Source organism: Labeo rohita, chromosome 21 (assembly GCF_022985175.1).
Source record: "Labeo rohita strain BAU-BD-2019 chromosome 21, IGBB_LRoh.1.0, whole genome shotgun sequence".
Lineage (NCBI taxonomy): Eukaryota > Metazoa > Chordata > Actinopteri > Cypriniformes > Cyprinidae > Labeo > Labeo rohita.
The window spans coordinates 18,817,877-18,841,006 of NC_066889.1; the positions used below are offsets into that span (position 1 = coordinate 18,817,877).

Genomic DNA, 23,130 nt, shown 5'->3' on the forward strand with positions numbered 1-23,130 from the left:
GATGAGAAAGTCAAAATTATGACATAAAAAATCTACATAAAAGGATTAGTTAACACACAATTTACTTACCCCTATGTCATCCAAGATGTTCATGTCTTCCTTTCTTCAGATGAAGAGAAATTAAGATTTTTGAGGAAAACATTCCAGGATGTTTCTCCATATAATGGAATTCAATGGGGATGAACTAAAGGTCCAAACTGCAGTTTCAATGCAGCTTTTAAGCTTTTTTTAAAACATTTTTTTATTCTGCAAGTGATCTAATCATTTAAGACAAAAAACTGACAAATTTATGAGATTATGAAATCGGTCAATTTCTCTTAATTTCAACATTTTATGTAATAATTGTGATTTACCAAAGCATTTTTAATAGGCTCCCTTACCTACAGGATTTATCCTACATAGAATTTTGTAATGAACCTCTTCAGCCTTTGGGAAAACAGGATATGCCACATTAAAGGTGAAGCATTTATCCCAAACTGAAACCAACAATGAATAAAGCTTGTGGTGTTAAAGGTCTGTGGTCTAAATTTATAAATCATGTAATGTGGCATCCAAAATTGTTCTCAGTCAGGCTCTCAACAGTGGTAAACATCGCCACCCAGTGGGGAATACAACCTACTGCAAGGTTTTGTCCACTTGGTTAAACACAAATTGGGCATTAAGCAAATAAAATGTTCAATAATTTGCTATTATTTGGAAATCTATACAAAGGACATTTTAAATCCTTATTAGCAAACCAACAGGTGGCTGGTTAAATAAAACTGCAGTCATTACTTCATAAAAATAGCTTTTCTTTTAATAACAATCCATATCCTGGTGGTTTATTTTATATGAGGTCATAATGTCCTTTCCATGCTTTTTCCAATCAGTTTAAATGACAAAACTTGTCATGTTATAACAGTCCTCCTCTATATTTTTAAATAAATCAAACTTTTTTCACCAATTACATAAGCAGCCAAAGTCAAGGAATATTTATCTGTATTTATACCAGCTGTGTTTTCACTCATCCCAGATGTTTCATTCCTCAAACACTGATTCTGCTACAATCATCACGCACAGATTAACAAGTGCAATGAGTTCTCTTAAGAGGATTCTTAAAACTCTAAATCATGTTATGATATATAGCTCTCTAAATTTAGCTGAACACGCAAAGATGTGAATCACACAGACAGAAAATGAGTAAGAATCAAAAGGCTTGATTGCTATAAGCACAGAGCGCTGCATGTCTGCATGGAAAATAACGAATCACTTCGACGTCAAACAAAATGCTGACAAACGAGCACTTTGACTAAAATCAGTTTATTTGAACAGATGTAAAACAGATCAAATCCAGTGCACGTTGTTTGTGAAGTATTGCACAAGTTCTTGATATTTGTAATAAATATGAATTTTCATAAATAAAAAATGTTGATTATATATTAAAAGACTGATTTGTTTCATTCAAGTTTGAAGTTCCCTCGCATAAAATAGTGTCACAGCTAAATATTTTGTCACCACGCATTTCGTGTCCCTGATTCTCCAGTAAAAAGCAGTCTTTATGAGAGCTCATTTGCATACCGGAGCTTGTGCTTCTATCAGAACATAGAATGCAAATGAGAACCCAGGCAGCTTCATGTGTTCTCCAGGCGGGAGCTCACGTCCCTTCAGTGGAGGAAGTGTTTGGTCATCAACCATCTTCAGTACTTGTCCATTCAATTTGACTGACCTGGAAAATGGACAAAAAGTTGGATTTAACAATCTCAGGGTTACAACATTTGATGCATAATGTCTATTGGCTTTCATTTGACGTTCAAATCAGTATGAATAAATAAGGGAAGAACCAAGAACCATTTAGGGCTGTTACTAACGATTATATTGAGTAAATGGTTGATTATTCTGACGATTAATCAAGTAATCAGATACTGTTTTTGTTTTGAACAATATACTTTAAATGACTTAAAATACATATATAATAGCAATGAGGGAATAATAACAAAACCGTTAAAATGCATAATGTAATAAAACAATATAATAACTTGCGTACCTTATGTATAATACCAAATGACTGCAGAGGGCTCCAACGGCCTGACGATTGGTTTTACACTTTTGTTTTATATTGACTAAACAACATTTAATTCAAATGTCCACTTAATCTTTAATTTTTGGCCACTTCTTTATGATAAAAATGCTACAGCAACTGTAATTTCTTGAACAAGAACATGTGGACATGCAAACGAGGGTTTAAACTTTGATTTTAATGTCACGATAAACAGTTAGCATATCCACCTTATTCCTGACGAGCCTAGCCTGCGTTTTGAATTATGGGTGGTACTTCCGGTTTGGGTAACTTCTATTCAAAGACTGAAACGAGTCATTTCAAATCATAAGGTTGCCCTACAAATAAAGCTTACCTTTCTGTTTGACTAAATGAGTTGATAATTAGCCCTTATGTTTTATTTTGTAGACATGAGAATAACATAACGCTTGGTATTTTATAACAAGGAATTCTATGGCAAGAGCTTTTTCAGTTGCTGCACTGTTTTTTACGTGATTATCCACGTTGTAATAGTATGAAAAGGATAATATTCTCCTGATTTAATTTACGATATATATACACAACTAATAATTCCCTGGAATGCACGATGAATCTCTCGTTTTTCTCCCCAAATTGTCACTTCTCTTCACAGGTAAATACTATTTATTAACGTTATTTGTCAAAATGACGTAAATTACTTTAAAGGCAATGTATGTTTTTACATAATACAGATACGTATTTCTACAGTTATATTTTACTCCTCCGTTAAAGAATTGCGATTTGGGGGTTATACATAGTGTGTTAAAAGTACCTTGTTAATGCTTTTACACTTTTAAATGTCATTTTAAAGCTCGATGGTTTAAGCGTAAGTAAAATAATGCCATCTCACTGTATCCAGTTTTTAAAAAACGTAGTGTTGCGTTCATAATTTGCATAAAGCGTCATGGGGCGTATAAATAAATTAACCCTATGGTGCGACTTCCGGTTCTTTAAGGAAAATACTAACGCAGTAAACAGTAAAGCTGTTTGCACTACAAACCAGTGTACTCATAATTAAGATAATACATTAAAATAATATTGTAAGACACACCAATTTGCAATACCAAACAGTAAAACAAACTGTTTTGTACAGCTAAAAATAGCTGGACACAGATGAGACCTGAAGCCAGACCCATAACATTTACAAATGGCTATGCCCACTCTTACAGGAAAACTACGGTGGATAGATGGTCATATTTCTGTTTTTTTTTTTATACTATTTTAATTATATTTCTGACCCATTTGAAATAATAATCTCGACAGCTTACCTATTTAAATGTTTAAAGTTAAATATTCTGTGTAGTCTATCTAATAATATGAGGCAATACATGTATAATAAAGTGTTGTGTGGCATGATTGTCAAGATGATTGTATTACATAGTCCAAACATTGTGAAATCATGAGACTTTACCTGGAATATAGACTCTGTTCGCCTTCCTCAGCTGATTGTAGCACAAATGCTTCAATTGTGCTGTTGGCTATATGTGCAGGCAGACTAATCGTGACTTCATTTTTGTTTAGGTTTAAGGCAAATAAGGTCACAGCACCTGGTCTATAATATGTACTGAAGAAGAAAAAGATATTGTATGTAAAAATGTTAACCTTTTAAAAGTTAACTCAACTTTCTTTAGAAAAAAAAATCATTGTGAATGAGAACACAAGTACCTTTTTCTGTTGGTGCAGTGAAGGTAAACCCGTATTGGTTTCTTTTGTCCTGAATTCGCAGGAACTTGTGCTTTTAAGACCTCTGGACCAACTAGCCTTTTGTATAGCAGTGATAGCCAGTAATCCTGTCATATGTGTAAAATAGTTTAAAATACCAAATTTAATGGACTTGTCCACATTCCTGGACCGATACAGAAGTTATGTACCAAAGATCAAACACATAAAAAAAAAAAACACTTACTGGAAGAGGATCTAGGTTATCATCTACTAAATGGTACGTGCCAGAACCAATTAACACTTGTCTGATTACGACATCCAAACCGAGCTTGGCAGCAAGCCCCAGTTTGTCCAGCCACCTTTGATAAACAAAACAGATATAAATATATATAATAATGATTAAAAAATAAATAAATAAATTATATATATATATATATATATATAAAATTTATAAATAATTTATTTATTCACAATATTACTTTTTTATTTAAATAAATAAATAAATAAATAAATAAATAAATAAATGCAGCCTTGGTGAACATTAGAGACTTCTTTCAAATACATTTTCAAATACAAAAAAACTATTAAAATCCCAAACTTTTGAAAAGTAGTTTAATTTTTTAACGTTTTTATTTATATATTTTTATATTTTAATTATGTTAAACTGTTTATTTAAATGATAGTTACTTAAATGCAAAACCTTTTTTAACACATATGTCAATAACTTAGTTAAACATTTTTTATTTTCTTTCATTTTCATTGCCATTTGTATAGACTGATTGATTGCACATTAAACACACTGGACGTTTTAAGTAACTGCCAAACTTTCATCTATACATTTTTTTGACTTACATGAAACCAGCTACAAACGTGTCGGAGAGGCCAACAGCACCTCCACCATATGCTGAGCTCGTCTCTCCTAGCCAAACCTTCTTCCCCGGAGAAACAGATTGAACAATCTGAAGGCAGAATGTTTATCAATTAATTTCAGTCATTGTCTGACATTCCTCACTGCTGAATGTGAGAAATCTGAATGCCACAAAAGACTTCTTGTTTTAATATATTGTGCAGAATTGCATTGGTACCTCAAGAACCTCGTTAATTTTTGTTGCGAGAGTGTCGAGCACTTCAGGGTCAAGGAAATCATCTAAAGACGTGTCTCTTCCATTTACATAATAGCTGTTAAGTAGAAAAAGAAGTACAAGTTCAATACAAAGACTCATAAAAAGCAAATCTAATTTATTTCTGATTTTGTTAAAGAAAATAAACTTACTGATGCCAGGTGCATGCAGTAATAGCTTTTGCTCCAGTCTCCAAGAACCTATAAAAGTAAATGTTCAACATTGTTACCCTTCCACAACACCCACATGCATTAGACTCATCCAGACAAGATGAGTCTCTGGAAATCCATAAAAATATAAGACCTATTTTCTCTGCACACGTACCCTGTTAACAAATCTTTGCGGTGATCTCGTGGCTGACTAACATCTGGTCCATACAGTCCTGTTGAGTGGTAGATTGCAGATTCCTGAAGGATCTGATGCAAATGGACAAAATCCTGACCGAGCTGGTACCCATCCACTCTTATCCCAGCTTTTTTCTCATAGCTGTTGGGTTCTGAAACAAGAGATTTAATACTGAGGCATCAACTCAAATAACAGATAATCATTTCAAAATTATTAGGTACATGTGCACGTCAAATGAAAGATCCCAAGTCCTACCATTCCCCAGCTCCCAGGACATCACATACTCCTTGGACTCACAGTACTTCAACAGCAGTTCTGCATTTGCGCTGTCCCACGTGTTTTTGCTGGTTCGAAGTAAAGCATTCAAACCGAAGATGAGGTCCAAACCAGAGCAGTTCGCGAAAGCGTATAGCAGATCAACTGCATATTCTGCGAGAAACACAGACACTTGACTTTACTTTCACAATAATGATCAGTAAAAATCAGAATACATTACTGGGTTCAACAATAAAGATGGCCCGGGGTCAATGTGAGAGTGATTTGGGTCAGATGATGATGGGTTTTAACAGACCCCCTACAGTGTGCAGTGAGTTTGGTGGAGGTGACTGAAAATGAATGGGGAAAAGTTACATGAGAGGAGGCTAAACCTCCATCGCGATATGATTGGATATGACTGGTTGTGTTCAGCTGTGATTGGTTAATGCGATAAATCCTGCCTCGTGTTTGTGCGTGTTTGTGCGTGTTCTGCATTCGTGAATTAGTCTAAATGGACAATATAATTAATGGGAAGACTAATTTTAATAAGTGAGTAAACAACTCACACTTAGATATAACCAGACTGTAGGATTTTTTTGTGAGTAATTTAAAGTAAATCTCTGTGTCTGTGACCAGTATTTGCAGAGCTTTGGTGACTGATGATCCCAAATATTCAAAAATAGTTAAAAGTTAACTTAAAAAGAATAGCTGAATATAAGTTTGCAAATAAAATATATTGTTTAAAATGTGCCTTGAGTTATTATTTTGGAATAAATGTAAAAAAAACTGACTTGATGAGGTTCATACTTGGCTTTAATAAATATATTGATTGCACTGATAATGTAAAAAAGAAAAAAAAAAATCTTATTCTGATAGTGTAAGTAATGGTTATTTACTTGTAAAGAAGACTTTTCATTAAAAATATAACTTTACTTTTTCTGATATTTAAAATTGTGGGTCAGCGGAATTTTGTTGCAACAAGAAGAGAACGTTTTTTGGTGTGCTGACTCACAATAATTTCCCCATTAGGTAATTAGTAGTTATTTAAAAGAAGTGAAATTAAACTTACCAGAGAATTTTGTCTTTTTGTATTTTCCGTCCAGTTCCTCCTGACGTAAAGTCTTTGATTGTACAACCCATTCTTGCTTTAACCTGTTTTCCAGCAATGGAGGCAATTCAAGTCTTTCACATAATTTTCCTGTAGGAATAACAGTAGATTTGACTGATTAAATAAATCCCAAAATAGTATTAATAATAAAAATAATTAACACATGCACACACATACACATCTATCTATCTATACTGTTTATTTGTTTTAATTTACAGTTGACGTCAAAAGTTTTTTGTGTCAAATGTTAATTTTTATTTACCACTGACCTGAATAAGATATCTCACATCAAAGATGTGTACATATAGTCCACAAGAGAAAATAAAAGTTGAATTTATAAAAAATGACCCCGTTCAAAAGTTTACATACACTTGATTCTTAATACTGTGTTGTTACCTCAATGATCCACAGCTGTGTGTGTGTGTGTGTGTGTTTTTTTTTTGTTTTGTTTTATTAGTGTTGATTGTTCATGAGTCCCTTGTTTGTCCTGCCCGCTGTTCAGAAAAATCCTTCAGGTCCCAAAGATTCCATGTTTTTTAAGCATTGTGTATTGTAACCCTTTTCAACAATGACTGTATGATTTTAAGATCCATCTTTTCACACTAAAGACAACTGAGGGACTCATATGCAACTACTACAGAAGGTTCAAACGCTCACTGATGCTCCAGAAGGAAACACAATGCATTAAGAGCCAGGGGGTGAAAACTTTTTAAATTTGAGGATCAGGGTAAATTGTAAACCTATTAAACATATTTTGTCTTCTGGGGAACATGTACGTATCTTCTGTAGCTTCTGAAGGACAGTACCAAATGGAAAACATATGATATTAAGGCAAAATGAGAAAAATGTACACATCCTCATTTTCCTTCTGGAGCATCAGTGAGTGTTTGTACCTTCTGTAATAGTTGCATATGAGTCCCTCAGTTGTCATCAGTGTGAAAAGATCATACAGTCATTGTTGGAAAGGGTTCAAATACACAAAAATGCTGAAAAACCAAAGAATCTGTGGGACCTGAAGTGCAGCAGTAGCAGTTTAACTGTTCAGGACAAACAAGGAACTTATGAACAACTATCACTAAACAGAAAAACACAGCTGTGGATCATTCAGGTAAAAACTATTAAGAATCAAACGTAAACTTCTGAACAGGGTCTATATGTAAATATCTTTCGTATGAAATATCTTATTCAGATTCAGTACCCAATAAAAAAAATAACATGCATTTTGCATGATCTCTTTTATTTTGGTAAAATAACATTTTGCAGATTCTGCCAGGTGTATGTAAACTTTTAACCTCAACTGCATAATGTGTGTGTGACAGAAAAAGAAAGAAAGAAAGAAAGTCCAAAGTTTTTGTATTAGTTTCAGTTCAGTTCAAATGTGAAACAAAATTATGTGATGCACTACATTCCAGGTGGTTACAAGTCACTGCAAAACTTTCTCGGAAATATACTCTCTAAATAAATGTTGGGGCAACTAGTCTTAGATACATCAGGCTATGAAGGTGCATTGTATGTTCAGGGTGTTTGTGTGAATCGGTTTACTGTTCCCTCATTAAAGTCATGCTGTTAAAGTCAGATGACAACACACCACAGTCAGCTTTATCAGCTAAAGGATGTGGTTTACTTAACAAGTTTTAAGTCATGCATTGATGCTAAGAGAAAAAGTTTACCTAGAACAGCGCTGCTGCTGTTGTCCCTCGCTTGAAAATATCTTCCACGTGGGTTGAATTTGATAAAATCTTGTTTGGTACCTCCAAATCGCAGAAACGCCGGGATCAAGGCTTTGGCAAGAGTTCTTAACTTTGGTGAACTGCATAAACACACACATCACTTCTTTTAAAGTTACATCACTACTTTATTCACTTGAGGTCTGGTTTAAGAAAAGTTTTGAAGGACTTACTTCAGTAGGTTCATGAACTTCTCCTCGGCGATTAAACTCGCATCTATGGCCACAGATAGAAACCTTTCATCCACCCGTCGGGCCACATTAGACAGATCCAGATCGACACGTACTGACTGAACATTATTAACAGATATCACTGTTTTGGCTCCGACACACAATGAGCCAAACAGAACAAGAGCTACAATCCTTGAAACTGCCGTGCCCGCAGACTTCATCTGTTCATCCGCCGGTGTCCTCACTCAAGCTTTGCTGGCGTCGGTTTCACACTCATCCGAAACACTTCTATATATATTTGTTGTTGTTGTCACCGTCAAACCAACTTCCTTCTTTCTTGTTAGACCAGTTCATGACAATTCTTTAAAAATATCTCACGCTAGTGACTCCTGGGCGTGGCTTCAGGCTGATTCGTTTATTTGCATACCTTACCTGATTGGCTGGAACTCACAACATCAGAGTCAGCGCTGGAATTGTAACATGCTGTTTGTGATTGTTTCCCTTTTGTGGCTGACTGATTATAAAGTCTTTATGACACAGAAAGCCCACATGATCATGAAAATGAGTAACAGGGATACTGCTAAAAAAAGAGGTTACTTCCATTTTTATTTTAGCCAGACGTATAGGCACACAACAGTTTATATAATGCGAGGTAGATTAAATAATGTACATGCTATTTACATCATATAAATAAACAAAAAAATTACAAAGATGGGATATCAGATGGCAGCATAAGTAGGTCATCCACCTCCTCCTGCAGAGCCTCTGCTTTCTCTTTTATTAACATCTGAAAATGAATTACAGTAATACAGTTTAAAAGTTTACATGAATAAACAACTGTTTTCTCTTAAAAGTATAGTTCACCCGTAAATAAAAATTATTTTGCACCTTCATGGTATTCCAAACCTGTATGACTTACTTTCTGATGTGGAATGAAGAATTTCCTAAATGTGCTAGTCAGGATTTTGCATGCATTGGCTATATTTACAAAAATGATTCAAAATCACCAAAAACATCCTAAAATTAGCCTTAACGCACTTTGAGAAAGGCCAAAATGCAGCACTGTGCAGTGTTTTAGTCATTCCAGTCTTCAGTGTCACATGATCCTTCAGAAATCATTCTAATATGCTGATTTGCTGTTCAAGGGGGTTAAAGAAATTATAGAAATTATTTAGGAAGGATGCTTTAAATGGATCAAAAGTGATGATAAAGACATTTATGTTACAAAAGATTTCTATTTTAGATAAATGCTGTTCATCTGAACATTCTATTAATCAAAGAAGCCTGAAAACAATTCTACTCAGCTGTTTTTAACATAATAACTGTTTTTAGCAGCAAATTAGAATATTAGAATGATTTCTGAAGGATCATGTGACTGGAGTAATGATTCAAAAAATTCAGTTTTGAAATCACAAGAATAAATTACAATTTAAAATATATTCAAATAGAAAGCAGTTATTTTAAATAGTAAAAATGTTTCAGTTTTACTGTTTTTGCTGTACTTTGGTTCAAATAAATGCATGCTTGGATCATGTGAGAAAATACCTTTATGATCCTTTTTTTGATTTTATTTGAGGCCCAACATCAACATTTGATGTCAATGCATGAAAATAAAAACACCAACATTTTTCAAAAGTAAGAAAGTTATGCAGGTTTGGCTTGAGGGTGAATAAATGCTAACAATTTTTATTCCGGATGAACTTAAAAGGAAAAGCTAAGCTTGAAATATAATGTTACTCTATAGTGCAATATTATACTTACTTTTGCTGATGCAATAATTTGATTTGCTTGTCTTGTGAAGAGGTTTTCAATAGTTTTGACCAGAATTTTTGGATCTGCGTTGGCAAGATGTGCCAGTGTCTTGTAACCAGCATTATACAGCTGCTTAGCACGATGCTGAAATAAAAGAGAATTGAAGAAAAAAATAACTGAGCTCTCAAGCAAATGTTCTGGTCATAGTTATTTTAGAGAGTCTGGCAGTCGACAACACACACCTCCATGACTCCAGCCACCTCCATGAGTGGAATGAGCTCGGCCTGCACACAGTAAGTCAATCTACGGGTCAGCTCTGAGAGAAGAGCCTTGTAGGCCCAAAACTCCTCCAGCTCCTGAAATGAACAGACAAATCTCATAGTATCCATTAATGACTGTAAGATATGAACAGATGCAGATGCCTGGATGTGCCCTAACCTCTGTGAAGTGCAGCACAGAGGAGCCAAATGCGGAAGCGGAGCTGAGAAGACTCTGTACAAAGCCTCTGGTCAGTTGAAATTTATCAGACACGTTCCACAAGTTTGTCTCCTTCAGTAGGGAGTACAGCACCAGAGCTAGATACAACCTATTTACTACCACAATGTCCACAGACTGAGACACAGGTAAGAGAAACAGGAACAAAAACCATCATTGTGAAATCCAGTTCAGATAATAATTCACTTTAAAGGAGAAGTCCACTTCCAGAACAACAATTCACAAATAATTTACTCATCCCCTTGTCATGTCTTTCTGTCTTCAGTCGTGAAGAAATTATGGTTTTTGAGGAAAGCATTTCAGGGTTTTTCTCCATATAATGAACTTCATTGGTGCCTCGATTTTGAACTTCCAAAATGTAGTTTAAATGCAGCTTCAAAGGGCTCTAAACGATCCCAGCCGAGGAAGAAGGGTCTTATCTAGCGAAATGAAGTAATTTTTTTCTGAAAATAAAAATTTGTATACTTTTTAAGCACAAAAGCTTGTGTAGCACAGGCTCTGGGATGTGCGTTTACAACGCTACGTGCTATTGAATCACTTAGAAAGGTCATGCAGAACGTAGGTGGAACTACAGACCCAGTGTTTACAAAGTGAACGCGCAAAGACTAAGAAAGTGCAAGTAAGTCAAACACTGTTTACAAACAAAAAGGTACAATGACTACGGACGATTCTGAAGTTGTAGGAGAAAATAACATGGAGTTTTTCACCATACTCTACCTTTTTGAGCCGGAGTACACAGACGATGAACTTAGATGCGATTCGTAGTAGTGATGGGAAGTTCGGATCATTTTACCGACTCGGACCTTTGAGTCTCGTTCAGCAAAATGACCGAATCTTTTTTCGAGTCATTTCGTTCATTTTAGCAAAATATAATTAAAATGTTACATGTTACTACCCTAACACATCTACTGCTTACACAAACAAGACAAAACTATAATGCTATAAGAAAAGATTAATTCATTGTTTACATGGGTCTTTAGTCTATGATTAGTTCACCTCACCTCTTATCGGACAAGTTTTCGGGTTTGAATCGTTCATCATGTGACAGCCCCATAAGATGAACGAATGACTCGAAAAACCCCAAGACTCGAAACAGGTGAACTAATTCCAGTACAGAACCTAATAAGATGTTGCGCATGTGTGACTGAATGAATCACTCCCCCCGAGATGACTCGTTCTTCCCGAGTCACATTAAAGATTTGTTCAAAATGAACGAATCGTTCAAGAACGACCCATCACTAATTCGTTGCATCGTGAACGCGCATCCCAGAGCCTGTGCTACACGAGCTTTTGTGCTTAAAAAAATATACAAATTTTTATTTTTCAAAAAAAAAGACTGATCGTTTCGCTAGATAAGACCTTTCTTCCTCGGCTGGGATCGTTTAGAGCCTTTTGAAGCTGCATTTAAACTGCATTTTGGAAGTTCAAAATCGGGGCACCAATGAAGTCCATGATATGAAGAAAAATCCTGAAATGCTTTCCTCAAACACATAATTTCTTTACGACTAAAGACAGAAAGACATGAACATCTTGGATGACAAGTGGGTGAGTAAATTATTTGGAAATTGTTGTTCTGGAAGTGGAGTTCTTCTTTAAGTCACAGTAAACCATTATTTTTCACCTTAGAAACTTAAGTAGGGTTAAATGCACATTTAGCACTGCAAATTAACACTGCAAATCCTTTAAGAGGATTAGGATACAAGTAAGACTATATTCAAGACATTTAAAATTGTTTAAACATTGTCAGCTAAGGATATCGTCTTTCAGCAGTTTTAGGCTTAATACACCTGTTAATCTGAAACAAACGGAAAAAAAAGTAAAAGGTTGTGAATTGCTAGTATGGTATTCTAAATATGAAAGGAATGCTGTTCTGCTAACCTTCCTCACGCTCTGTCCCGCTGCCTTTCTAGCTACGAAACTTTCAGGCACTCCGACTGCAGTGGCCATCTTCTGCTCAGCAGCCGACAAATTCGTAAACTGGTACAATGAAACATTTATATTGAGGTATGAATACACAGCTGAGACTAAAGTATGTCAGTGACATTAATACAAAATACAAACACTGCTGCAGTCTATATAACTTTAAAAGTAGTTTTTAGTTAATACACACTACTGTTTAAAGTTTGGGGTCATTAAAGGCATAGTTCATGCAAAAATGAAAATTCTGTCATTAATTTTTCACCCTCATGTCGTTCCAAACCTGTAAGACCTCGTTCATCTTCGGGACACGAATTAAGATATTTTTGATGAAATCTGAGATATTTCTGACCCTTTCTGAACATGCGTTGAAGGCTGACACGGAAGAGAGGAAATTGTTGAATAAAGCCATTATTTTGGTTTTCTTTGCACACAAAAACTATTTTCATAGGTTCATAAAATTAAGGTTGAACCACTGATGTCACACTGACTATTTTATTGATGTCAATACTACCTTTCTGGGCCTTTAACATGTCAGTTGCATTGTCGTCTATGCAGGGTCAGAAAGCTCTCAGATTTCATCAAAAATATCTTAATTTGTGTTCTAAAGATGAACAAATGTCTTACAGGTTTGAAACGACATGAGGGTAAGTAATTAATGACCATTTTAATTTTTGGGTGAACTATTCCTTTAAGTATTTTTTAAAGAAATTAATACTTTTATTTAGCAAGGATGCACCGAAGTGATCAAAAGTGACAATAAAGACAATAATGTTACTTTTTTTTTTCTTTCTATTCATCAAAGAATCCTAAAAAAATCATTTTTATAATGATTTCTGAATGATTGTGTGAAGCTGAAGACTAAATTACTGTATATAAAATGTATTAACATATTTAAACTGTAATAATATTTTACAATAATCCAGTTTTTGCTTTATTTTTAATCAAATAAATACATCCTTGATTAACATAAGCAGGTTCTTTCAAAATCAAACTGAGCCTTTTATACTGTATTGTGTAACTAAAACAGGTTTTACTTGACGAAAGCATCCCACCTGCCTAAAGTAGATCATCCAATCTGGCTTGCATTGATGCACCATGTCATATGGAGTGACCAGATACACTAAATGTAGAAAGCTATTGAGGAGCAAACCCTCCAGGCCTTTCGACAAGTCTCGGTAGAGCAGATCACAGTAGCTTAGGTCTACTGAACCTGAACAAAACAAGTACAAATTTAAATGGAAAACATTACAAAAAGGAGACTATGAAAAAACTAAGACTAGAAATGTGTATCATTTTTTAACTGGATCATATTGCCACCATGTGGTAAATCAGTAAGTATGCAGAATCCTTTCTTACTCATTAAATCCTCATGCCATACTCCGTTTTACCTTTGAATGTTGCTCTCCCAAGTCTGGTGATTTGGAGAATGGTTTGGTTGTTTAAATCAGCAGAGACTTCGATGAGGCTTTTCTGCTTCAGTGTCTCTATAGACTCCACTGTAAGATCCCACAAACTCCTCTCTGGACTGACATGAGCCTCCTGCACACTAAGCAGTGTGCCTTTCATGAAATCCCGCACTTGCTCTACAGTTGTAGTTATCTGAAATAAAAAAAAAATCATGCTAGTGCTTGCACATTGCACTAGACATAATTTCTCACTTATCATTACATCAAAACATTTAGCATACTTTTAGTCCAATGAGTGACAGGACGAGACTGAGGAGGCCCCTCCCTCCATCATGCAGCAGGTTACTGTAACACTTCTCCATCGGTGCAGACAGCAGTTTTTTGGCCTGCAGTAAACACATCCAGACATATAATATAGTATAACACAATATAATATTCAATGAATGTGTTTTTTTAAGGAATCCGTGTTCTTTACCATGGGTATATCTTTGTCCTGCAGGATTAGGATGCTCTCACCCATGGCATCAATACCTGCTCGTCCCGCTCTGCCCACCATCTGTTTGTACTGACTTCTCTTTAAAAACTCTGCAGCTACATATGGGGACCGCAGAATCACCCTGAGAAGTAGCACATTTTGGTTTGGAATCAGTAGGATTTTTAATGTTTTTTTAAAAAAAGTTTCTTATACACATTAAGGCTGCATTATTTGATCAAACACACAGAAAAACAGTAATATTGTGACATATTATTGGAATTTAAAATAATGGCTTTCTATTTGAATATACTTTAAAATATGTATTTCTGTGATGCAAAGCTGAATTTTCAGCAGCATTACTCCATTCTTCAGAGTCACATGATCCTTCAGAAATCATTCTAATATGCTGATTTATTATCAATGTTGAAAACAGTTGTGCTGCTTAACATTTTTTTGGAACCTGTGAAACTTTTTTCAGGATTCTTTTATGAATAAAACATTAAAAAGAACAGGATATATTTGAAATACAAATCTTTTTTTTTTTTTAACAATATACACTACCATTCAAAAAGTTGGGGTCAGTATTTTTTTTCTTTCTTTTTTTGATAGAAACTAAAACTTTTATTCAGCAAGGATGTGGTAAATTGATAAAAACTGACAGTAAAGACTTATATTGTTAGAAAAGATGTCAATTAAAAATAAATGCTGTACTTTTAAACTTTATTCATTAAAGAATCTTAAAAAATTATCACAGGTTTCAAAAAAATATTAAGCAGCACAACTGTTTCCAACACTGATAAGAGAATCAGCATATCAGAGTGAAGGATCATGAGACACTGAATACTGGAGTAATGATGTTGAAAATTTGAAAATTCAGCTTTGCATGACAGAAATAAATTATATTTTAAAATATATTAAAATACAAAACTGTTATTTTAAATTGTAATTATATTTTATAATAGTACAGTTATTTTCTGTATTTTTGATTTGATCAGATTTGATTTGATCACTTTCTGCGCTTTCAGCATAGGCCTAGACAAACCTGCGTGCGGGAAGGTTGATGCCAGCAGCGAGAGTAGAGGTGCAGGTGAGGAGGCAGAGCACCCCTGTGGAATAGGCCTCTTCTACCAGCTTCCTTTCATCACTGGTCAGACCGCTGTGGTGGTAGGCCAGGCCAAAGGGCACGGTCTTCTGCAGCACAGGACACAAGGATCCATTCCCACTGCTCTTCAGTTCACTAAGAAGAGTTGCTTTCTCTGTCTCCTTGTGTTTTAAAAACTCCCTGAAAAAAATGTATTTCATAAACCAATGATGACACACACACACACACACAAAATCTATAAGCACTTTAAAATTATAGTCCACCCAAAATGAAAATCGAATGAAAGTTTTAGGTCCCGTTGACGTCCACAGTATAGTATTTTTTAGACCATAGTTAAAAAGTCAATGGGACCCAAAATCGTTTGGTTACCAACATCCTTAAAAATATCTTCTTTTGCATTCCACTGAAGAAATTAAGTCATACAGGTTTGGAATGACATGAGGATGAGTAAATAAAGACAGCATTTTCATTTTTGGGTAAACTATCGGCTGAATGGATTCGAAAATGCTAAAACTCAACTGTTTAACTCTAGAGGAGTTGGAAAATGAGCCTATTTTCAAAAAAAGTGGAGTGTTCCTTTAAGGACTCTAAAGGTCTACTCACTTATTTAAATACTTGCAGATCATTCCAGCTAGATTCTCGCAGTTCTTCTTGGTGGCACAGAAAATGAGGCAGGACTGCTGAGGGATGACTTCAGTAGCCAGTGCTATGATATGGTCAGGGTCCATTTTCTGCATTCCACTGGAGTACTGAGAAAGTCCATCATAGAGAGGTTCAGTGAGCTCAGCAGATCGATATCTTATTAAGTTTGTTTGAAATTAAAAAAAAAAAAAAAAAAATTGTTAGAGTATGGGGTTTTGGCCATGAGAGATCATCAATACCTTAAAATCCAGAAGTCGTGAGAAACTGAAGCATGTCTCTTCCCTTGGGTCAACTTCATATATGCTGTCCTTTATTTTGACATACTCCTTCAGCTCAACCTATAGAATCACCAGTTATTTATTTGAAATGGTTGGTTTAATTTAAAGCCTTACTGAATCACAGTCACAGTCTTACAGGTCTGAAGCTATTGGTGTAGTTATCAGCTCTCAGGAAGGTCTGAAGATCTCCCACGTTGCCTAGTGTTGCACTCATTCCAATAATTTGGGTGGTTTCTGTGGAGAAAAAACAATGGAGTTAACATGATCTGTGATGAGTGAGGATCATACAGATAGAGTACTGCATATGTGAGTTTTTGGATACTCACTGTTCTTGTACAGAATCTTTGACAAAGTCATTTCAAGAATTGCCCCTCTGCTCCCATCACCAAGCATATGGAGCTGAAAAACATTCATTTGAAAAGCTTATATACACTGCTGTTCAATAGTTTGGGATCAGTAAGATTTTTCATGTTTTTAAAGACAATTCTTATGCTCATCAAGGCTGCATTTATATAATCAAAAATGCAGAAAAAACAGTAATCTTGTGAAATATTATTGCAATTTAAAAAAAAATGGTATTGTATTTTAATATGCTTTAAAATATAATTTATTTCAGTGATGCAAAGCCAGTTTTCATCATCCGTTACTCCAGTCTTCAGTGTCTCATGATCCTTCAGAAATCATTCTGATTTATTAACAATATGATGATTTATTATCAATGGTGGAAACAGTTTTTGCTTAATATTTATTTGGAACCTGTTATACTTTTTTCATGATTCTTTGATAAAGAAAAAGTAAAAAAGAACAGCATTTATTCAGAATAGAAACCTTTTCTAACAATATAAGGTTTTACCATCACTTTTTATTAATTTAACACATTCTTGCAGAACAAAATTATTAATTTACTAAACCCCAAACATTTGAACAGTAGTGTATAATATTACAAAATATTCTTTTTTTAAATAAATGCTGTTATTTTATACTTTTTATTCATCAAGTAATCCTGAAAAAAGTATCACATATTACAAATTAATATTAAGCAAAAACTGTTTCCAACACTGAAAATAAATCAGCATATTAGAATGATTTATGAAGGATCGTGTGACACAGAAAAGCAGAACATTCAGCAATGCATTACAGGAATAAATTATTAATAAATTATACATTTTAATAAATGATCATTTTAAAGTATATTAAAATAGTAAACTATTATTTTAAATTGCAATAATATTTATTTTTTTTCTGTATGTGTGATCAAACAAATGCAACTTTTATAAGCATAAGAGACTTTTTTTTAAAAATCATGAAAAATCTTTCTGATCCCAAACTTTTGAACGGTAGTGTACACTACTTCTTTTTTTTTTTTTTTTTAAGAAATTAATACTTTTATTCAGCAAAGACGCATTCAAATGATCACAAATGGCAGATAAACTTTTAAATTGTTTCAAAAAAATATATTTCAAATAAATTCTGCTGAATCCTTAAAAAATCCACAATAATTTAAAGCTGCACAGCTGTTTTCAACATTTACAATAAGAAAAAATCAGCAAATTAGAATGATTTCTGATGGATTATGTGATACTAAAGACTAAAGAAAAATTCAGCTTTGTCATAACACAAATAAATTACATTCTAAAATATGTTATAATTGACAAAAATTATTTTAATTTGTAATAATATTTTACAATATTACTGTTTTTACTGTATTTGTTGTCAAATAAAGGCAGCCTTGGCAAGCATAATATGGTGAGACTTCTTTCAAGAACATTAAAAAAATGTTACCGACCCCAGACTTTTTGGTACAAAAAACAAAACTGAAACACAATAGAAAGCATAATTTAATAATAATAATAAAAGTTTGTGTTACATACCTCATCCACAACAACCAGACCAATATTGTCTAGACGGTCATTTTCGATCAGTGAGTTGACAAGGCTGTGTCCTTTCTCAATAGTTGTGATGTACAGAGAGTTTTTACTTCGTCTCTTGACCGGAGGAAACTTCCCTTTACTGCCAGCATACTCCTCAACCATGAAGTCCAACTCAATTCCAAAGCCAGATAACCCTCGAACCTAAAGGCAAATGAGTAAGTTATCAATACAGTAATAATTATTGCCTGAATGTTTAGATAACGCATAAATAAGACATACCTTTTCCTGAACCAAGGATATATACGGCAAAATAAGCAGTGCATCTTTCCTTTTACACAAGAGCTCTTTAAATATAAGAATCTCTGCCACTAGAGTCTTTCCTCCACTTGTTGGTAAAGAATAAATGAGATTTCTCCTTTGCTGCACCGAATCCAGGCTCAAACATGTCTTCTGCCACTCTGAAATCAAAAGAGAATAGAAAATAAGAGGATAACACTGATCTACCAAAACTGAAACGGAAAGCATGTGAAACACTTACCATACAAGTCCTTGATTCCTTTTAATCTTGAAATAAGGTCTTTTACTTTGGATGGGAGACCAAAAAAAGGCCCCAGGTCTTGCTCAGCTGACATGGACTCCATGGCCTGCATGGCGAAACTCATTTCTTCCGTCATCACGGCTTCCTTTTGTTGAACCGTCTTGGAGACAGTACTGGATGTTGCTGCATTGTCTATTAGTACTTTCTTAAGATGATCTTTCATGCTTCTTCTGGCCTTTGGGGGCGGCTTGTTGACATTGAGATCTGCATGATTGACCGCTGACTTGAGATTCGTCAAATCAGGGGTAGAGGTGTTATGTACACCCCTGGAAGAGCTTTCGTGTGGTGTCATGACAGCTCTTTGAAATTCAAGTTGAGAGCTCGGCAAAGCTCTAGGTGGCGAGTCTCTGAAATCCTCTGCTAAGATTGAGTCTGAAAGATCATCCTCACATGCGTTCGGAGTCTGCTGGTCGTGACACTGCCTCATCTGGAGCTCCACGTCTTCAAGCTTAGCCAGAAAGGAGCTGTCACCCACAATGCTGTCATAACCTTCAAATAAGTCCTCATTGTCACTGCAGCACTGGATATGAAAAGAAACACCAATGACATGCTTGAAATCAATGTAAATGTTTTAATGAAAGTAAGAAGGGGCTGCTTACCAGCTCTGTGTCTTTATTCTCACTCATGTCTTGAGTACAAGTGTGTTCTTCGACAGTAGAGCATGTTTCTGAGGTGAAACTTGACCGCTTCTTGGCTGGAGTGATGTGACTTCTCATGCCATCCCTCGATCTCTTCCTTGAAGATGAAGTGTTGCGCTTAACCACAATCTCGTGCATATGGTTGTCAGTAAACATTACTACTGTAAAGGCTCTACACACTGATATAACAGCATTGCGTGATAATACTGACGAAGGGACAGTAACTGACAACAACCAAAAGAAAGCACCGAAGTTGTTATTCATCCATTGCCAAATCTGTGTGGAATGCTATTTATCCTTAGACAGTCAGTCCATCAAAACTCTTACAAAACAACCAAATAAACGTTATTATTACACAAAATAACATTAAAATAGTGAGCGGTCACACACTAACCGATGTTTATCCAAATAACGAGGACTTTCGAAAAGACAACTGATGGAGATGACCAATGGGAGTTCGCCTTTGGACCACGTGACTGTTAAAACGCAAAATGGTAAAGGTGAAGACAGATAAAAGTCCCTTCTGTCATCCACAGAAATCAGTGTTGGCGACTTATTTTCAGGTAAAGTTGGTAAAGACACGTCGTTTTGTTATAAATGTTGCTAAATGACGTTGTGACATGATTGGATGGTGATGTAACCATGATGCAAAACTGCATCATTGCATAGAATACACAAAGAAATTACTCAAATCTCAGCAAAGAATAGAATTCATTTAGATTTGTTTGTAAAAAATAATATAAACATTTAATATTAATTATTTGTAAAAGTAATAGACATATAAACGCATTTTTATTACATATTTTTTTATTTTTTTTTTAAATAAAACATTACATTTTTGAAAAGTTAATTATTTTTGAACAATTACATTTTATGTATTTTCTAAATAATTAGTCAAACTACACATTTTTACAATTATAGCAGTGTATTGGTCGCAAGTTAAATAACACACACCAAGAGAAGTCCATAAAATTATGGCACAGTGTACTGTGTTAATATGAAGGAATTTTCTGTATTAACTTTTCACCAGCGTTTTGTCTGCATGCGCCAAATACATTTTTTAAACATTTGTTGCTAGGTGCTTTTACAAAAAAAATTAAAAAAAAATAAAAATAAAGAAAAGAAATGTTGCTAGTGTAGTCAGAAAAGTTGCCAAATCTAGCAACAAAATTGTTAAATTAACAGTATGATTCGAATAAACACTTCAGAAAATGCTAAAAAAAGCTAAAAACTATAAAACTTCAAAAGCTTTTTATATAAATCCCATATTTGTGACCCTGGACCACAAAACCAGTCTTAAGTCGCTGGGGTTTATTTGTAGGAATAGCCAAAAATACATTGTATGGGTCAAAATTATTGATTTTTCTTTTATGGCAAAAATCATTAGGATATTAAGTAAAGATCATGTTCCATTAAGATATTTTGTAAAATTCCTACTGTACATGTGTGAAAACTTAATTTTTGATTAGTAATATACATTGTTAAGAATTGTATTTGGACAACTTTAAAGGCGATTTTCTCAATCTTTAGATTTTTTTGCACCCTCAGATTCCAGATTTTTAGTTGTTGTATCTCGACCAAATATTGTCTTATCCTAACAAACCATACATCAATGAAAAGCTTATTTATTCAGCTTTCAGATGATGTATAAATTTCAGTTTTGAAAAATTGACCCTTATGACTGGTTTTGTGATCCAAGGTCACATTTTATTTTATTTTTCATTTTTCACTGATTTCTAATTATTGAAACGTCTTTTCAAAAGACACAAAAGTTGATTGCAATGTTTTCAAGAATGCAAAATGACCCATACACTTGTAAAATCAATAAAACTACAAAAGCTTGTAAGACAAATCTTGTATTATTTTATAATATTTGGTTTTTATTATTTACCATTGAATCTTTATCAGAGAATTTTTCTACAACTAAAACTGTTAAACCAAAACAACTAAAAAAAGTTTTTGAATGCATTTAAATGTTCTCATTCAAAAAAAGTCGCTCAAGAATCCAGAACGATCCATAAAATCTACAAAATATTATTATTATTTTTTAAATTATTATTAAAATATTATTTAATTTTATTTACCATTGATTCTTCATCTGTGAAATATTATATAAATGATCACTTATTATATATCAATAACTAAAAACGTTTTCCAAATGTATTTAAACGTCCTCTGATTGCGAGTTTTTCAAGGATGCAAAATCTAAAGCTTTTTATACAAATTGTTATTATTTTATTTGTATTTACCTCTGTACTTTTATCTATTCTATTATTTAATATGTAAATGCACTATTTATTTAAAGAGAAAATATTTAACGATTTTCATTTTGAAGCAAGGTTCGCGTCCTCCGGTCTTGTAGGTGGCGGTAGATTGCAACAAACGTAACCATAACCGTTGTAAACGACATTGCAGAAGAAGCATGCAGAAACTGTCATGGTGGCCTCCTGAATACATCGACGAATGTTTGCCCTTTCTTGCAGTCGCCTGTTATTACAGGCTCTTCCCAAGCAACCGGTCACACCTAGAGCTACAGGTATCTCTACAACATTATTTTCTCAGTCTTGTGTATGAAAAATGTTTTCCACGACATTCCGTTATTCTCTTAAGCACGTTTATGAAAAGCACACGTCTTCTTTATCAATAATAGACATTTGTAATGTAATTATTTAAATAATCTAGATGTAAAAAGAAAATATAAGATCTCTTGTTTATTCCAGCACAATGCATAAGAAGTCTGAGAACATCTCAGCAAGAAACTCTAAAGAAAGATGACATGGTAAGTTTTTACCTGCGTTTTTGCCTTCTTTGAAACTATTTGAATCATTTTTGCACTAATATTACATGTCTTTCCCAGCCTATTAAAATGGAAAACCCTTTCAAGTCACCCCCGAAAACTTGCATCCTGTGCAATGTAACTGTAGACTTCAAAAACGTTCAGGTTGGTCAAATGAACAGGAATGTTAGTATCACTTATAAATATTTTTATTGGCAAAATAATCAAAATGCTCTTTTTCTCTAGTTGTTGTCCCAGTTTATTTCACCACACACTGGCAGAATATACGGCAGACACATAACAGGTGAGAGAATCGAGTTGAGATGTTCACATTAATATTTATATAAATGTGATTCAGTAATTTAGGACACCATAATTGTGCTCACAGGCTTGTGTGGTCGAAAGCAGAAAGAAGTATCAAAGGCAATCAAGAAAGCTCGTTCAATGGGTAAAGAATGCTTTGATTTTTTTTTTAATGAAATACGCATGTGCTTTCAGTACAGTATCCGTGGATGTACAGTAAAACCAGGGTATTTGACTAACAAAGGTCTTTGTGATGTTCACAGGTTTTATGTCAGTGACTCTGAAGGATCCACAGTTTATTAAAGACCCTGATATTTGTGGTATCAAACATTCTGAATAGGTTCTGTATGAAGACACAGCAGACCATCTTTTGTTTCTGTAAATCTGTTTGTAAAATATATAAAATGCTGAACAATAAACAGTGGAACATAAC

At 34.2% G+C, this 23,130-nt stretch overlaps 3 protein-coding genes across 4 annotated transcripts; 1 reads left to right on the forward strand and 2 right to left on the reverse strand.

The window, feature by feature from the left end:
* Positions 1-1,269: 1,269 nt before the first annotated feature.
* hpse (heparanase) lies at positions 1,270-8,883 on the reverse strand. The gene is made up of 12 exons (XM_051093885.1): positions 8,445-8,883; positions 8,215-8,354; positions 6,506-6,634; positions 5,437-5,610; positions 5,161-5,332; positions 4,989-5,036; positions 4,801-4,894; positions 4,568-4,674; positions 3,960-4,074; positions 3,719-3,843; positions 3,465-3,617; positions 1,270-1,705 (listed from the first exon to the last, which is right to left on the reverse strand). The coding sequence occupies exons 1-12, from the start codon at positions 8,660-8,662 to the stop codon at positions 1,546-1,548; spliced, it is 1,635 nt and encodes a 544-aa protein (XP_050949842.1). The 5' UTR covers positions 8,663-8,883; the 3' UTR covers positions 1,270-1,545.
* A 136-nt stretch (positions 8,884-9,019) lies between these two features.
* Positions 9,020-20,089, reverse strand: helq (helicase, POLQ like). Of its 2 annotated transcripts, XM_051093884.1 has the most exons (19): positions 20,013-20,089; positions 19,580-19,715; positions 18,921-19,500; positions 18,662-18,840; positions 18,383-18,583; positions 16,838-16,910; positions 16,648-16,745; positions 16,473-16,571; positions 16,195-16,340; positions 15,532-15,771; positions 14,490-14,631; positions 14,296-14,400; positions 13,997-14,207; positions 13,661-13,818; positions 12,567-12,665; positions 10,632-10,805; positions 10,436-10,549; positions 10,203-10,337; positions 9,020-9,228 (listed from the first exon to the last, which is right to left on the reverse strand). In XM_051093884.1, exons 2-19 carry the CDS (start codon positions 19,694-19,696, stop codon positions 9,145-9,147), a joined length of 2,955 nt encoding a protein of 984 aa, XP_050949841.1. In that variant the 5' UTR covers positions 19,697-19,715; positions 20,013-20,089; the 3' UTR covers positions 9,020-9,144. The 2 variants fall into 2 exon arrangements, with proteins under 2 accessions (XP_050949841.1, XP_050949840.1); XM_051093883.1 differs by having other exon boundaries at positions 19,580-20,074.
* Positions 20,090-22,013: 1,924 nt separating this feature from the next.
* On the forward strand, positions 22,014-23,129 carry mrps18c (mitochondrial ribosomal protein S18C). The gene is made up of 6 exons (XM_051093298.1): positions 22,014-22,154; positions 22,339-22,397; positions 22,476-22,559; positions 22,641-22,698; positions 22,783-22,842; positions 22,961-23,129. The coding sequence occupies exons 1-6, from the start codon at positions 22,082-22,084 to the stop codon at positions 23,035-23,037; spliced, it is 411 nt and encodes a 136-aa protein (XP_050949255.1). The 5' UTR covers positions 22,014-22,081; the 3' UTR covers positions 23,038-23,129.
* Position 23,130: the final 1 nt, after the last annotated feature.